Source organism: Lepisosteus platostomus, chromosome 4 (genome assembly GCF_059453375.1).
Source record: "Lepisosteus platostomus isolate fLepPlt1 chromosome 4, fLepPlt1.hap1, whole genome shotgun sequence".
Classification (NCBI taxonomy): Eukaryota; Metazoa; Chordata; class Actinopteri; order Semionotiformes; family Lepisosteidae; genus Lepisosteus; species Lepisosteus platostomus.
The window spans coordinates 58372989-58390732 of NC_142614.1; the positions used below are offsets into that span (position 1 = coordinate 58372989).

General features: G+C 35.6%; 1 protein-coding gene across 1 annotated transcript in view; it reads right to left on the minus strand.

Annotated features, from left to right (window-relative positions):
- Nucleotides 1–17744, minus strand: part of fbxl17 (F-box and leucine-rich repeat protein 17) — a 315976-nt gene that overhangs the window by 92418 nt on the left and 205814 nt on the right. Inside the window, exon 8 of the mRNA XM_088630004.1 lies at nucleotides 1184–1260. Coding sequence (XP_088486130.1) covers nucleotides 1184–1260 — 77 coding nt within the window. The remainder of the gene's footprint in view (nucleotides 1–1183; nucleotides 1261–17744) is intronic.

A 17744-nucleotide genomic window follows, 5' to 3' on the forward strand; every position in this document is an offset into this window, starting at 1 on the left:
TTCTCTACTTTACTTAATTCAATAATTACTCAAGTGCACATGTATTCTATTAAGGAAATGGTTCTCAAACGTTTGCTCATTTCACAGCCTCAGAACAAGAGATGCTGGCATTCTTATCCAGTCCTATAAAGCTTTTTTCATAGCATTTTCCTAAATCTGTTTTTTTTGTAAGCACTAACCGTTAGAGTACCACAACATCCCCAATGTACAGCATGTGCTGGCCCAACTTCCTCACAATAAACCAGTAATTAGCTAAATCCAAGAGCTAAGAATTACAGAATTAAAAGTTTAAGAGTTTAAAAATAAGCAAATTCTGCTCCAGAAGCTAGTTGAGGAAGAAATTCTGAACACTTACAAAACTGAAAGCATAACATTTTAGGAAAGAAACTGAAGTGGTTAGCTAAAATAAGGTTCCCTGTTGAAGTCTAAGCCCTTCCTGTAAAAGCATCCTGAAAATGGAGGCCACGTGTGCAAAGGGCAAAACTTTCAGAGTCCCTTGAGTGGATTTATAGACATTATTATACCACGGTATCTCCCTACAGACTGTAAGTGACACTGCTATATATAATAGTGTCTAATGCTTTGAACTTGTTGCAATTTTTCCTGTCACTCAGTGTGAGCTGGAACTGGCTGGGGCACAGTGTAACCATTCAGAAGCTAAAGATAGTAGAGAACAGCTGGCTAGATTTGATATTTTAGTGCTGGGGTGGGATGTTGTTACACCGTTTGATGCAAAGCAATGTTAAATACATTGTCAGATTTAATTTAATTCCTTGAATAAGAAAACACAATGCTAGGGGCATTGAAAACGCTCTTCACCATGAAGGGGAAATTACAATTTGACTGTTTTTTTTACCAGTCCGATTATTCAATTTTTTCTGATTTTGCAGTAAGATGTTTTCTACTGGTATGCCACTTTATTCTCTGAAAAATAACAAATAACACGTGGCATAAAAACTGAACGTGAAATGTTCTTTAATACTTTTCTGTTGAAATTTAGACAATGCAGATATTAATTTTGTCTTCATTTGGAAATGGCTGTGAGCACTGAAAACTTTTTTTAATAGCAAACTGCAATTACAGATTGTGCAAAACAGTATTTCAATTCAAACTGTAGTAACTAGACTAGTGAGGTAATTTTCAACATGTATGAGATTTTTTATTAAAAAAAACTTCTGCTTACCATAGTCTGTGATTTTGCACGATACCAAATAAATTTCTTTGAGACTTCGACCTTCCTTGGCTATGATTTCCACACATCTGCAAGACAAAAGGAAAACACATGAAGAAGTAGCCTTATAAAAAATAATAAGAATTTTATACATTTTGGGTAAGATGGATTATAGCCATTAAAAAAGCATGTCTTTGGAAATTCAGCAAGATTTCTTTGGATTTAACACTCTGTATATTTCCTAAATTTAAGTCATTTTTAAGCATTTAAAATAAATCCCCTAACATAAATTAAAATTAAATTGCAAATTAAACACATTAACATGTCAAAACAATATGTAAGAAAATCTGTATTCAAACATTCTGCCAGTCTCTAAGACCTCAGCATGTATATCATGAGTCCATAGCAGATGCAAAATAAGGACTACTGATTGCTTCCTCAATGGTTTATTTTGAACTATTGTACATCTTTAAATACGTACAGCATATAATTAAAGTTTAACATTTGCAAGAGTTTTACAGTTGAAAATATTTAAATAGGGGACACAGAAGAATGCAAATCTAAAGCACACTTAGCTATGTCTGTAACTATGTACATACAGTACAAACTACAGTACGTAATTAAAAAGCTCTGATTGTATAAGCGAAAGAAAAACTCTTCATAAAAACGTTTTGGTATTCATAAAACAATAACAAGAAAAAATAAAATCGCATTTAAAACACAGATAGTAATAAAAAAATATTTTTCTGGACTGGCAAACACCCAGTAATCTCTTTTTTTCCCCAAATACTCTCCCTATCACCAACCACCAATTTCTGAAGAATATTCAAAGTTGTCTACCAACTACTATCTTGCTGTGTGACAAAAAAACAACCAGTAATCAAAACAATATTTTATACCCATCTCTATTTTAAAAAATGTTTCACTAATGTCACCCATGTCTGTTGAGCAAACGCTATAGTTTTAAAACGTAGCTGTATCGTACCCTGCACATGACAAAAATCTTCTCTGATGATCCTGTTAGCTTAAGCAACCACTAAAATAATGCCTGAACCATGAAACCCGAAAATCAAGTTTGATTTTTTTACTTTCTAGGAGAAGCCTGGAATATGACATTAGTGACAATTGAAGAGAACTAATGAGGAAATATGTCTATGGTTGCTTGCAAAAAGAGTGGTCCACAGAGATCTTGTTACTGTTTGCCACACACTCAAGGGCGAGGCACAGCTAATTAGAACTGACATCCTTCAGTAACACTCACACTTTTAAAGCCTGCCTAAATCACTTTTGAGGAGCTGAGGTAAATGGAATTAATGGAAGAATCTGATAACCGCAATGCTACACACACCTGCGTCCTTTACCCTTTACAAAATTAATATCCTTCCCACCCCAACCCCCTAGCATAATAGACGTTCTTATAGAAAAAGATCGAAATGAAACTAAAAAAACAGAAAAACAGTTTTCAGATGTGTGTTTTACTGATTTGGTGCATTAACAGCATTTTACCAAGGGGACCCACCTGCATGTAGTGAAGCCTATGAAAAATTATCTATATTAAGGATATATTCAAATACACAAAAGACTGAATTGAAGTCAAAGAAATGATGTCGCTAAAAACAAAAAAGGTAGCATTTCAAAAGGTAATGCATTGACTGCAAAAACTCCTTAAGTGAAAGAGACAAGAGCTTAAATGCTAAGATAGCTGTAGTTAAGAGAAAAAAAAGTATGTAGTTTTACTAAAATACAAAAAACTATTTTGAAAATGCCATGCTTTTCAAAACCACTGAGCAAAACAGAACTATATATATATTAGGTGGGTAGCTGCGTCAGCATGCGTAGGCTGCAAAGGAACAAGTAATAGGTTTATTCCATGCTGAAAAAAAGAAGAAAGAGAACACAACGTTTCGGCCGTGGAGCCTTCTTCAGGTGTGTGTATAATATATATATATTATACAGGTCATAAACATTACCTTGCAAATGTATCAGTTTTATACATACACATACATTTTGGTTATAGCCATAAATGTTCCAGTAGAAACTGCAGCTGAAAATGTCCGGTGACATTTGGCTATTGCACGTTTTCTTGGTTGAAGCCTATTCCTATAAAAATACTTGGAAGTATGTTGGATACTCATGACTTGAGGCCTCCTTAGCCAATCAGACAACCTTAAAGAAGTTTCCATGACGACAAATACACTCTACAGCTGAGTGATTAGTTCTAGTGCCACAGCTGAGGAAAGCAAATGCAGAAACGGCTGTTAAAAATCATGTCCCTGACAGAGCAACATTGACCACAGAGAACACAACCCTGGGAGAGGAGACAGGATTGGGTGGATTGCTTGTATGTTTATTACAAATGTTTCTGTTAAAGGAAGATCCATTCAAAGAGGTTTCTTCATTTGTTGCATTTCATGAATGTAATAAAATCAGACAATTTTGATACATCGACATGATGAAAAATGTCTTCTCTGGTGAAGGGGTTCATAATGGCAGACCCTCAGCCATTACAGACCACAGGGAAAAATGGTGATCAAATCTGAAATGAATTCTGTACCTAAAGCAAGCATGTGTTTACAGTATGTGTATGATGCTGGTCAGGACATAAGTAGGAATAGTACTGAAAAGCATGATTTAACTAGGAAAAAATCAAACAAAATATTTAAAGACAAACTAGAGTTCTCAGATTATTTTAAAATAATAGTTAAGTAAATCTAATTATTTTCTCATGTACATTTATATCATTCACATTAAGTATGATTGTTTCACATACTGCAATTTCACAACAGCAAGCAGAGCAATTCAATGCTTTAATGACTCAAAGCTATTAAATGTAGGACACTTGAGGAGATGTTTCAGAAATAGTAGTTGAGCAATTGGAAATCACATATGGAAAACCACGGACTACTGAAAGTTAATAATAACCTTAGAAATGTTTAAGTACAGTATAAGCTGATGGAGACATCAACAAGACTGACACACAATGCTCGGCTAACTACAAATACAGGAACTGAAGCTTTATGTCTCCTGTTTTGAGCTAATGAGCACATTGAAATGTATTTTAATGTGTTAGTCTAAAAAGACTATACCATCCAGTCTTTCTTCCTAGTCATAATTCTGCAAAGGTTCCTATAACTACACTCAGAACTTTATCAAAGTTTGTTCTTTTTAACAGAGTGAGTTAGTTTTCATGGTTTTAATAATTAGGGGCCTATTCTGTAAATCAGTATTTTGTTTTTTTTTTGCACGTCACGCATGAAGACTTTTGATCATCATCATGTTGAATCCCTTCCTTACTTAAATGTCTGTGAAAAGCAATAAAAAGAAACCAACTAAAAAGAAACCCTACTAAATACAGTTTCTGCAGGATGGATTTTTGCAGTGATCAGGAAACCCAAAGCTGATTCAAATATGAATTTGAAAAGATGTCAATGAACATAAACTTTTTTAAATGTTTGATAGCCTACAAAGTTAGCTCTTACATTTCATTTTAACTCTGAAGGGGTGCTGTCATTCAGATTTATTCACCAGTCTTTCAAAAGAGTTCACTGAAGAAACTTTTGACAGAAAGGTGTGACTGATGGCTCAAACTGACAATAGTTTGTTCATTTTTACCTTTAACAGTGACACACCAGTGTCAAGAAGTTGGTTGTGCTTAACATCGAGGCTTGTAAAGGCAAGAGAGGAAGGAAATAAATTTTACTTGTGAACTCAAGAGTCCAACACTTAAGGCAATAAAGGTGTTTGGACCGTAGACTTTATCACTATTTTTTCAGTTTCAACAAACCTAATAGTTTGCAGCCAATCCAGAAAGAAACATCCTTTAAAAAAAGAAATGTTCACGATACAGACACATCCAATGACATATTTTCATTTGACATTTTATGGTTATACCGCAGGAATGCTAATTCAGACAAAGGAGCCAGAAAATCGGGAAGTTAACTTTAAAATGCAGCAAAATATGGAAAAAGTCAATGAATTGCTCAAGGGCTGATTAAGTTGAGAACATACAAGGTCAGACATACTTGTTAAAGTTTTAAACCTGCCTCCAGTCTTAAACAGAAGACAGGACAGTTCTGAAAGAATTCAGACATTGTTTAACACTTCAGCAGAAGTGCTTTCTTTTTCAGCTCTTGCTGTAAATTGTGTTTAAAAAGTGAAAAAGTTTCAGAATCTGAATTCACTATTGAATGAAAAATCTTGAATTTATACATTTATATCACACACCCTTACTGTAACAATACATAAAACTATACAGAGTACAAACACCAACACTGAACATTTACAGCAAACCTTAAGTATTCAACAATATTTGCTTTCCCACATCCAAGGAAAAAAATAATATAATTTAATGTGTGAGATTACTGTTCTGTGCTTTTGTAATACAGTATGCATTATAAAATCACAGTCACAAATAACTTAGAAGATTCTAATGTTTTAGTTCTGCAAAGATCTTAACTTCAGGTGTGAAGGGATGTGAGGATAACTTCATTGAGCTACTCACACTTCACAACCCACAAATATACCTTCATTGTTTACAGCATATTCTGCCAATCTGGTGTCAGGTGAAGTTTTAGTTCATCTTGCTGAAAGTGTGTTTGCTACACTGCATTAACTATTCCATTAATGTTTTTAGCTATTGAAAGAATGAAGTGTTACACATTTTTATTTTTAGAAGTTACATATTACAAATGTGCACTTAAGGGCAACTGGCCTCTGAGCCAAAGGCACATCAGAACACTATTAACAAACTGTGACAAAATCAAGCTATGTTGACAGAAAGTAATAATTATTCCTGTTGTTTTAACTACATAGAACATGAGCCAGAGATATGACTGACTGCACCACTAATGCACTTTTATAACCTGATACAAAAACATGTATGATATTTGTAACTATATGAAACAACTATATGAAAAGCTATAAAAATGTATATTTATAACAATGCAGGCAAAGCACACAAGAATACTGTTTAGTTTGTGTTTCAAAATTCTATTTTGACTTTGAATAAAGTATTATTTACACAGCATGTAAATGTATTATCGTGGAAATGTTTTTTTTTTTCATTTCTGCACCATAATTCAAAATATATGTTTTCTTCCTTATTCTTTGCAACATATAAAATCCAATGAGATTCTACGGTAGAAGTCAAATAGAACTGCAACACGTTCAGCATACGGAGTAAGGGAACTCAAACACCAGTATTTTAACAAGGGTTGAAAATGATTTCCAACATATTGCAATATCTGTAGCTTTCATTAACCTTTGTTTCTGATCTATCCCCTCTGCTCCTAGAAATTCAAAACATGGCTTATAAATTTTCAGACAGGAAATAAATTTAGCCCTTTCTTATTCAGGTGGAACCAAAATGTCCCTAAAGCCTACAGAAAAAAATGGTCTGACGACAGTTCGGTATTAAACTGTTAAAACATTAGTAATAAAAAGGGCCCAGGAGGCTGCAAGTGTCCTGGATTTGAAAATGATGATTGAATGCAATGTCAGACAAGTCTGCAGTGGCACCTGGGGTTTTTAAGTCACTGAAATAGGATTGCCAGTCAGTGCAAATGGTCGCAAGACTGCACTATTACAGCTGTTTAGCACTTCTTCAAATGATACCCAGTACAGAATTATGAGAATTGTCATGTAACTAAGGCTATTCACAAGATTTTCACACTGACATGAATGGTAAGAGATAGACTGGAAAACTAGCCTCATACCGCTCTATACAAGTTAAGGGAAAGATTAGGCTAAACAATTCAACAACAATCTTCCATTTTGTTTTACAGCTTATGTAATATATATTGGGTGTGGCATGGCGATACAGTGGTTACCATTGCTGCATTGCAGTGCAAGGGCCCTGGGTTCAATTCTAGACTTGGGGTGCTTTTCTTGCTTTTGTATGCTCTCCCCGTGTTTACGTGGGTTTCCTCTGGGTGCTTCAGTTTCCTCCCACAGTCAAAAGACATACTGGTAGAAACTTAGCTTCTGGGAAAACTGACCCTAGGTTGGAGTGGGTGTGTGCCTGCCCTGCAATGGAGTGGCATCCTCCAGGGTGTATCCTGCCTTGTGCCTGTTGCTTGCCAGATGAAAGGATGAATAATATTTTATAGTGACTTGGGGGGGCAGGAAAAGTTAGCAACACCCAGCGTGATTACCTTACTTTAAAATTTTAACTTTTTAACAATGGAAACTGTTTTGCTGTATTTACCTAGTTGTCCTTGGGCTAGGAAGCAATTATTTGGGAGTGCCATATTAAAAAAATAAATATTCAACAGTGACCGGGTTCCTAGTGAGGTTATTAAGACAGCCCCAATGGGAACAGTCCACAGCTTAAATATAGGATCAGGAAGAAGAGAAGGACAGAAGAAAAGGAAGGTAAAAGGGAAGGAAGGGAGAGCAGACCTCATCACTCATTATCATCATTATCTTTCAAAGCTCGGCCATGAGAGAATTTCTTTTTCCAATCAGTCTTAAAACCAGATTCTGTCACGGTAATCTGAGCCCTGCAAAGAGTACCGGATTCAGAGTACCAGGCTCTTATTATAAGAGACTACCATCTTATTTCAGGAAGTTCTAATTTTGAGTGAGGAGGAATGTTCTCTCCTGTTTAAGTGATGCACTGTAAGAATAGGGAAATTGGTTCCCATTTAGTTGTGGGTATACTGTATGTGTTTTAGAGAGGGATCCTGGAAATTTCTTTGTCTCAAGTGAATAGGACTCTGAAACCCTACTAATTATACAAGTACTGTATGTAATGTATATAGCGTGTGTTGTATAGTTGTATAGACTAGAGTTAATAAATATTCATTTGATCTGTCTAAATTTTGGCCTCGTTGTTACTCCATCAGAATTGCTCCGGTGAACACATGCTCCACATGTTCGCTCAGTTATTTTTGTGAACACTTGGTTATTTCCTCCTGCCCTGTATTTTGTAACAATATGCATCAAATACAGCATAGGGTACTGGTTCAATTAGACTTGGAATGCATCCCAGTGAAAAGCACATTAAAAGGCAAATCGGATTTGTTTTCCACTGTTAATCATATCTTGCAATAGCTTATCTGAACCCTCAAAACAATTTTCATCAGGTTACTGTCGTCGACTTGGTGGAAATGTTGCAGTGATGTCATAAAATACGTTATATAAAACAGAACACTTTCATACATCAGTTTCAATAGGAATTGTTTTTCCATTAAGGTACATGTACACTTTACAGCATCTAAAGAGCTTTTATGAACAGATTGCCTTAATTTAAAAATTAAAAGTTTCGGAAATAAAAAGATACATTGTGTTCAGAGAAGTAAAAGCAGCTTGTTACGACAGATGTTTCATCTCCTAAGACTGCGCAGGAAAAAGGTTCGCCATTAATAGCAATTTCACATTCTTTCATGTTTTTGTTAATCTGGCAACGTTTTGAATAATTCATGAAAGAGAGGCTTTTTAAAATTCACACTAAAAGTTTTCATTCAACAAAGAACAACCTACTGTACTATACTGCATGGGTGATGCAGTTTTTAGGGAATGCCACTCATAATGAGTCTCTCTTGAGAGTTTGACAGCATGAGATTTTTTATTCAAAAGAAGATATATAGTCAAGATGTTTGAAATACTCCAAATCTTATCTGTGTACAAACCTCAGAAGGATTAGATGTGTCTGGTTTTCTGGCAGTGTAATGGTATATATGGACTGCCTCTAGCTCCCCATTTAAAATCGCATTCCAAGTGGAAACAGGTCAGAAATATGGCTGTAAATTCTGCAAACTATCTGTAAGTTACCCTTGCCATTGCTGGAGATAACTCAAGCCTGAATCAGGCCCATGGTCAGCCATGACAGGAGTTACAGATAGGAATGTATGAAATGCAGTCATGGCAATACCAGGCTCACAGAGGATAGCAATAAATCTTAAACAATGCTTTGTTCTGTTTTTGTTTTCATGTTTGTTTCAGTGCAAAGCTCTAACACTGATAACCTAAGCCCAACACCACAGCAGAAATTAAAAAAAAAGTTTTTTCTACATAAGATGTAGTAGAAAATAACTGCATGCACACAAGTGGAAATTGAAAATACTTAGCAAACAATTATTTAACCACTATTAGGTATTTCTTATTACCCTACAGTACATATTGAGTTACAAAGTAATGAATGTCATTGATAAGTCTGTATCTGCATTAATAAAAAAAACAGTCTAGTGTCTAGCAATTTAAGAAATATACTATACTATATAGTACTATATGTATCATATTTTATGGGTTATCTTCAGAAATATAATATTACATTTTCAAAACATTTACATTTTACATTAATTTATTAGACAGTTTAAGATCAATTCATTGATTTAATAAAGAGCTCATGCCTGTGGTGACCAGTTTCACAATGTTTCAGAAAAAAATATCTGGACTGTAGCACTACCAGATATATGAAGTCGAATTTAGTGACAGGGATTATTATAATGTCTCCACAACAAAGCATTCAAATCATCAGATCATGATCATCAAATCAACACAATAAGCAATTTCAAAATAGCCACGCTGATCCATTGATCAGGTGTACTGTACATCCGCACTGGAAACTGTTTTGATACACATACACATGACTTCTTCCTATTTAAGCTTAGGTTTTCATGAACATTTATGAAAGATACTGTATTATGACGAATTTGTCATGTACGCCGTATACCCACATGCACATAAATGCAGCAATGTAATGTATTCAAGGCTAGAAAAATGAGGAAGGACAATACTTTCTAATAGTTTTCTAACAATGTTGTACTCAAAATAGTAGACAGTTGGCTGAATATTTTCAAATAATCATTCACCATGTGATATTTTGTTTCTGGTTGCCAGGTCGTCATAATTGATCTGTAAGCATTTGACAAAAATGTAGAACAGCCCTTCACTATCTTTCCAATACAGTTTTCACTGGAGCTTGTTTATTTTTTCCCGTTTCTGCCCCTTTGAGCAAATAGGGCTCAGAATGGCTAACTAATTTATGTTTACAGCACAACACTAGTTTAATAATATTACCAAAACAAAAACACAAAATCACAGGGTCGCTGCCAAGATCCATTCGGTGATGTATTGCTAATTGCAGCACACTTTTGATTACTATCATTATTTTAATGAGTAAGTACCATGCTATGAGCTGCAGTGAGAACAATATTGCTGCCATGTTCATCATTGTTGGTAAATTGGAGAGTGTTGATTAAGTTAATGGATATGAATATGAAAAACAGATTCTGTAAGATGAAACAGCTACTCATAAATGGCACCTAATTTCTAACAAATGAAGGGGAAAGCATGCATTCACCATATAGCATGCATTTTCTTTTCAAACAAATGGTTGCACATATAAAAAATACAAGACCTGTTTCTATTCACAGTTCAAAAAGAAGCATCTTTGTTCAACAGGATTACTAAAAATACATGTGCTATCATGTGCATCCATGGAACTATAACGTCCTAAGATTAACTTCAGCAGCAAATTAGTTTTGATTCATGCCAATAATTACCAGGACCCATCAGTTAAAATGCAAACTTGCATCACATTTCATACCATTAACTTAACCTTTTCCCAAACAAGCTAATAAGAATTTTTATTGTAATTCCACTTGAGTTACACACAGGCTTGCAAGTCCCCAAAAATCTTAGCTACAATTTTACAGCACTAACAGCGGGACAGAAAGCAAAGAGGCCTGTGATTTATTTTTATTTTCATGACAACTGTCTAATGAGCATCCTCGGTCATAAATAATAAAGGTGAAGATGTGTATGAGACATCTCGGTGCTAGGGTGTCCATCTCAACCAGAAACCACCATGGTAATGGGAGCTATTATCCTATGGACTGCTGCCCTTTGCAGGACACAAGCACAGATTATAAGACACAAACCACTGGAGCTTCAAGGAGAGCAGTTAGGAATTTCAGAGCTTGTAACACAATAAGTCAGCCCACTGTCCACTGGAAGAAAAGCAGAGACAAACTCTGCAGAACAAATAAATCAGTGGAATTTATGGAGGCTGAATACCAATATACTTTCTCTACCAAAAGTTATCGCTGCCTGAAAAAGAAAGGAACACACGATTTCTTTTAGTCTGCAATGTGTAGATGCAATCTTAACTACAGAGAAACAGACATATCACAAATAATAAATACAAGGTTATTTTGTGAGGACTGAAATATTCTGCACTTGAAAAATGAACTACGGTAGTCTGAACAATAAAAGCAAAAGTTCAAAATAAGATGATGTCTACTGATCTCATAATTAAAACATGCAACACAGACCATTTTAAAGAAATTAAATGAGAAAAAAAACAGATTGCCCCAATTTGCTTTCTATTCATGACATAGCTGGCCTGGCTACTGATTTGGATGGAATTTCAAGTTGGCTGCAGAAGCTGCTGGCAGATCTTAAATTGTTGATTGGCCTTTTTTTCCTTTTGGCAAGGGTCACACACTATTCTCTAAACAGCTGTAAATCAGACCTAGAAAGAAAAACACAGAGGGAACCCCACTGCAGTAACAAACACAGAAGAGAAAGCTCCCGCGTCTGCTCAAGCCATCCAACACACACATGCACACAATGACAGATGCAGCTGTTTGTTCAATAGTCAGAATCTCATTTAAGATAAAATCGTGTTCTATATTAAAATGAAATTATCTCCTGCACTATGCAAGCTGTTGCTAGTATCTTTTTCACTGAAAATCAATACCTTTTATAACTTTAAACAACATAAATATACAGTGAGTGACAATGAAGATTGCATTATTCTTAACCATTAAGTTACATACTACTGGTCTACTGGTCTGGTATACAGCAAAGCTGCAGAAAGACATGTTTTTATAAATACTCAGTTCATTCAAAATTTTCACCCATTTAAACATCCAAGTACTGTGAAAGAAAAAGCAAAATAGTCATCACTGTATTTGTGTTGTGAAACGGACGTCGGCTTTACACCTCATGTACTGTACATCACACAAAAACCGTCCTTCATCAGTAATACAAAAACACATAAGAAGTGACAAATGACAAAATACATAATACAGTTCCAAGGTCATGGGTTATTAAAATGATCCAATCTATTTAAAATAATCAAATTAGATACTAACATTAAAAAGCAATGCATGGATTTTTAATCACATACCTGTTACGCAAACCCCCAGTAAATAAATTAGACTTAAGCAAACCAAAGCTCAGTGAAGCTGGCATCCCTAATGTACACTCAGCACAAACAGTAAAACCCACCACAATCGTTTGTGCTGGCTTTTGCCACTGAAAGTAGTGTTTGTGCTGCTTTTGTTTCCAGAGATATAGCGCCCTATTTCTCAGGGATGTGACGTCACTCGCGCCCAGCAGAATGGCACAGGAGAACCAAACCTTCCTCATTCGTTTGTGCTCTATCTGTGCTGATTTGTGCCTTTGAAAGTGGCATTTGAGGTGCTTCCATTCCCGAGATATAGCCCCATCTTTCTTCAGGGTATGATGTCATTCAACCCCACTACACAGCAACAACAGTCAAGCGACGAAAAAAGAAGACGCCACATGTTGGGAACAAAAGCATCTACTTTCCACGGCACTAATGAATGTGGTACAGTAGGTTTCATTTTTGTGCTGTTTGTAGGGGTGCCAACTTCACAGACAGACAAACCAATACTATGTATTCTTATTAAAATATCATTCACATAAGAACCATGCTCAACCCAAAACATTAAAGAATTACATAGAAAATGGCACAAATACTGTCCACTATCATCCCTTTACAAGTTAATTCACTCAACCAATCACAAGGCAGCATCATCCTAAGACGAACACTGATATTCCTTTCAAAGATCAGTCAGCTCAAACAGAAATGATACAGGGAAATTCCAATCTTTACATTTCATTGCTCTTACATACTCAAATATTCCCGTTTAAACTCCTACAATATAAACAGCAATCCATAAGGATTTCATGAACAAAAGTGCCATAATTATAACACATTTCTGACACCAGGCCTGATCTAAAACATCATCTTTGAAGTTATACATTCATAAAGTTTAATTTGCAGGTTAGTACTACTCAGGATAGTACACCAGTAGCCGACTATTACACACAAAGAAACCTTGTGCACAGCATGAAATTACCATTGGGACACGCAATTTTCAATGTACAACACTCTCTTCTGTTTTCAATTATGCTCTTAAGATAGACTCTGAGCCAAAAGATCATTCTCAAAATATCTAAAACACTGCAATTAAAAAAGCCTGGATAATCAATCATTTGTGATTTGATAAAGTCATTTACCACACATTATATAATCAGTGTTTTGCAATACCTGTTACTATAAAAACTGGAAACAGACTGATAATAAACAACTTAACTTAAAGTTACTTCCTACAGTACAAGGAACACCTAGGTGCATTTTAGTCAAATGATAAGTGAAACAAACAGCTGCTGTTGACCCTTAGATCATTAAAATGTGGCCATTTATTTTAGACTTGCCAGGAATGAAGACAAAAGCACCCAGATAGGCATGTCACATTTTAAATGGGACCTTTGCACAGAAAGTTAGAACTTTTCTGAGTTAAATCCTGTGCCTGTGTTAAATCCCTAGCCAAGACTTATACTACATCACACTGAAGATTAAAGATTATATTCCTAATCGTAGCATGATGTCAGCTACTGAAAGCAGAAAGTCCTGGGGCAACTGAACAAAGCCAAAGTTATCAAACAAAAAGGGAACTGCATGTTAAAAAAGTTACTCCTACAACAAAGTATATTTTCCTTCGGTTAAGAGGCAACTAACTACTCTCTTCAGGCTGAGGCTGGACATTTCTGAACAGAACCATCGCCATGTTTAATAATTATTTCTTTGGGAAACAATTCACTGTACAGTATATCGCAGAGCAAATGATTTAACAATGAAAATAATCTATGGCAATTTGCCAATGATTTTCATGTAAAAATATTTTTTTGCCAGATCATGTGCAGGTGATGACAAGATGACAACTGTCAAATGTTCACAATCACTGTTCTCATAGTAGTTACTGAATTGGGAGAGCCCTTCCTTTGGGTTGCAACAAACAATCCAGGTTATCTGGGACCCAATCAAATGTCTTGGCCAATTACTGGCTCTAAGGTGCCCTTGCACATTTCTATTTTAATCACTTTTATTACTTTTATACCAATTTTTTGCCAGTACAAAACTTAATTTCAGTATTTATTCATTAGTTATTTATTTTCACTACTGACCAAAAGTATATTTTCTTCTTCTTTTTTTAGAAAAAAATAATTTACAGTAGGTATACTATATAATTTAGGTACTGATTTATTTCTGTAGTCCTTCATTTTCCTGTCTTTAAAGCAATCTGAGCTGTACTGATCATGAAAGGGCTGATATAAATTTAGCATTGCTATGACTACATGTTCTTGCCTCTTGTAATGGCACAAATTCAACTTCCCTAACAGAACAAAAGTGAACTAATGAACCCAGCTAAGTAATAATAAGAGTTGTCCAATGCTTTTTCTAGCTATCAGGTTGCTTATTGTTAGCACATTGCTCTTTTGCTTTTAATGCTGAAATTAGCCAGACACTATAGCTTGAATTGCAGGAACATGCCTATGCACTGCCTAGCCAATAAAAACAATTACAGACCAATTAGTCTTACTTCTATTACATGTAAGGTTACGGAAACAATAATTAGAACTAGCTGATAATCTGTAGGGTAATATGATTCGAGGTAAGTCATGCTTTACTAACTTCTTAGAATTTGTGGAACAAGTAACAACAGTGGTTCATGTGTACAGAGCATATAATATGTTTTTTTTTCCAGAATGCTTTCAATAAAGTTCCTCATAAAAGGTGAATCCTCAAATGTCAGGCAGAAGGTTTTTGGGGAAATGTTAGTATTTGGATTGAGTACAGGTTAATGAACAGGAAACAGATAAGAGAGGAGAAGCATGGGACTCTATATTGTATAAGGACCACTGCTCTTTAAACAGTACCAATGCAGAATGTACAGCAATGGTCTAGACTCTGGAAAGGTTAGCAAGTCCATCGATGATTCTAAAATGGTAGCAAATACTGAAGAAGAGAAAAACCTGGGAGTAACCTCTGTATCCTTAGAGGGTCACAGTGAAGAGCCTAACCCGACCAGCACAGAGTACACAGCAGGTCTGCACACTGGAAGGGACAGACACACACTCAAAACCCAGGAAAAACGAGAATGAGAACGCGCATATATTTCATCCCAAGACCTCTCTTGAGGTTGTCATATGTTGTTCAATGGTCCTGTTTTGTCTTACTTATGTGGATCCACTCTCTATCCTTGTTTGGTGTGCCTCCCTTTTGTATTGGGTTACAGAGCAGGGCTCTCCCTTAGCTGAAATGGAGGCTGCTTGTCACTCAGTGGGAGCTGGGGATGGAGCCTAAGGTATGGTGGGGGAGACAGTCTTGTCTGTGTCTATGTGGAGTTTGTTTTATTCTGTTCTGGATGCTTTCTTTTGCTTTGTATGTTAACAGAGGATAATCATTTTTCTCTATTCTCTCTTTTTCTTAGCATTTCTTCAGGTGGGTACCCTGCAGGTCAGTCTATTTTTTATATAGAGCTGTTGCGAAAATAAAAAACCTCTTTTGTGTTACATTTTTTAGATGTTATATTTTTTCTCTGCCACTACTAATTATTTTTCGTATGACCCTGTGGCCATCCCTGATTTACCTGCCAGGTGGTTGGTTTCACAGGGAACATGTTAACTCTCATAGGTGTCTCAGACTAGAGTCGAACCCAGGACCCAGGACTTGTGTCACACCCCTAACTCCTATGCCATCCAGCAGGCACAGAGACAACATTTCAATCAAGGGTTGTTATGTTAAAGGAGTACAAAGCAGTGTCATGATCTCATATTGTATAACAGACTGTGCGCATTTCTGGTCATCACATTACAATTTGAATATTGCTGCACTGGAAGCAGTCCAGGGAAGAGCAACCAAATAGACACTGGTAACCACGCTCCAAGGTACAGTAAGTCCAACTTTGACAGATGAGAAGAACTGCATCTTTTTAGTCTTGACCATGGAGCATTAATGAAAGAAATTAAAATCTTCAAATACACTGAGTAAGTTAAAACGTATTTTATAAAACTATCTCACTATAAAATATCTATCTATCTCACTGTCTCACTATAAAACTAAGTTTCGTAGTGAGACAAAAAGGGTGAGTGAGTTTAAAAGTGAACATTCGGCACTTTCTCATGCAGAGGGTTGTGCTAGCCATGTTGTTGAAGATGATGCCTTAGAATAAACTAAAAGTATTTCTTTCAGAAAATGGCTGGTTGAAATCCTGCAAGAAAGCAAGGTAGATGGGCTGAAAGCCCTTCTGTTATTTGCAACTTTCTCTACGTTTGTAACAATACCGCCTGGATGTTCCTCACTTTGACGCTGACACTGATTTGCTGCCAGATGTGTGCTGGAGAGTGAAAAAACCCATTAAAACATCATTAATTAACGGGCTCCCAGAGACTGCTGTTGATAATAAACGGCTATTCCAAAGGCCATGTTTACATTAAACAAAGTAAATTGCATCAAAAAAAGGAAATGCTGTGTACTGACAATAAGCACGTCAACATCAGGTGCGGTTAACTAAATTATGAGCACTCCTTACACATTTTAAAAGCAAAAGACTGAACAAAATATCACAAAATATTAAAGACATGCTAATGCATGCCGTGGATTTATAGAAGTTGCTAATTCAGGAATTAGGTAAAAGCAATCTGAAACGTATAAAATGTAAAATGAAATGTAAAAATGTTTTAAAAAACAATGAAACTATTCAGTAATAGTTAATATTCTAAGCAGTTAATCCTATTTTTAAAAGAAAAACAAGTAATGAATACCTTGTGGCTAAATAATAATGGAAGAGACACTTTGAAAAAGCATTTGACTCCAGTGACATCAAGCCATTAGGTATTCAGTAAAACAGATGTCTCATGACTTGAGTGCTTTGCACAGCCAATGGCCAGAATCCCAAATGAATCACTGAGGAGCAGCGTTTGATCCCGTGCCAAGAAAGAGCAATGAGATTTTATCCTCCCAGAGAGCGAGGAGCATAACAACGTGGTTTATCCTACTTCAAGGTGCATAGTCTTTTCCTCTCCTCCTATTTAGAAAGATGGGATCTTGAAAAAAAAAAGATCCTATTATCTTGGTGCTGAAAAGAAATTCTTAAGGAAATCTTAAACAGGCAATGTTCCAATGGCTTATCATCTACTGACCAGACCGAGATTATTTTCAACAATCCATAAAAAAATTCCCATGCTATCAGAAAAACAAATGAGACCTTCAAAATACACAGTGTACATCAGTGTGGTATGTCTGTGATATTGAATAAATTGTATAAGTCAAGATGAGTTCTTCATGAGAAGTCGCTAAAGATGTTTTCCAAAAGTCTATGAATTACGGTAAATTGTGCTGACAAGCCAAGTTCTTAGAAAACCATTTTCAAGAGCCCAAAACTTCATAAAAAAATAAACATATTGGTTTTCATTCAGCAATTCACATTTCTTTGTAACAGAAGGGAGCATGTTAATTGGCTAACCATTTTAC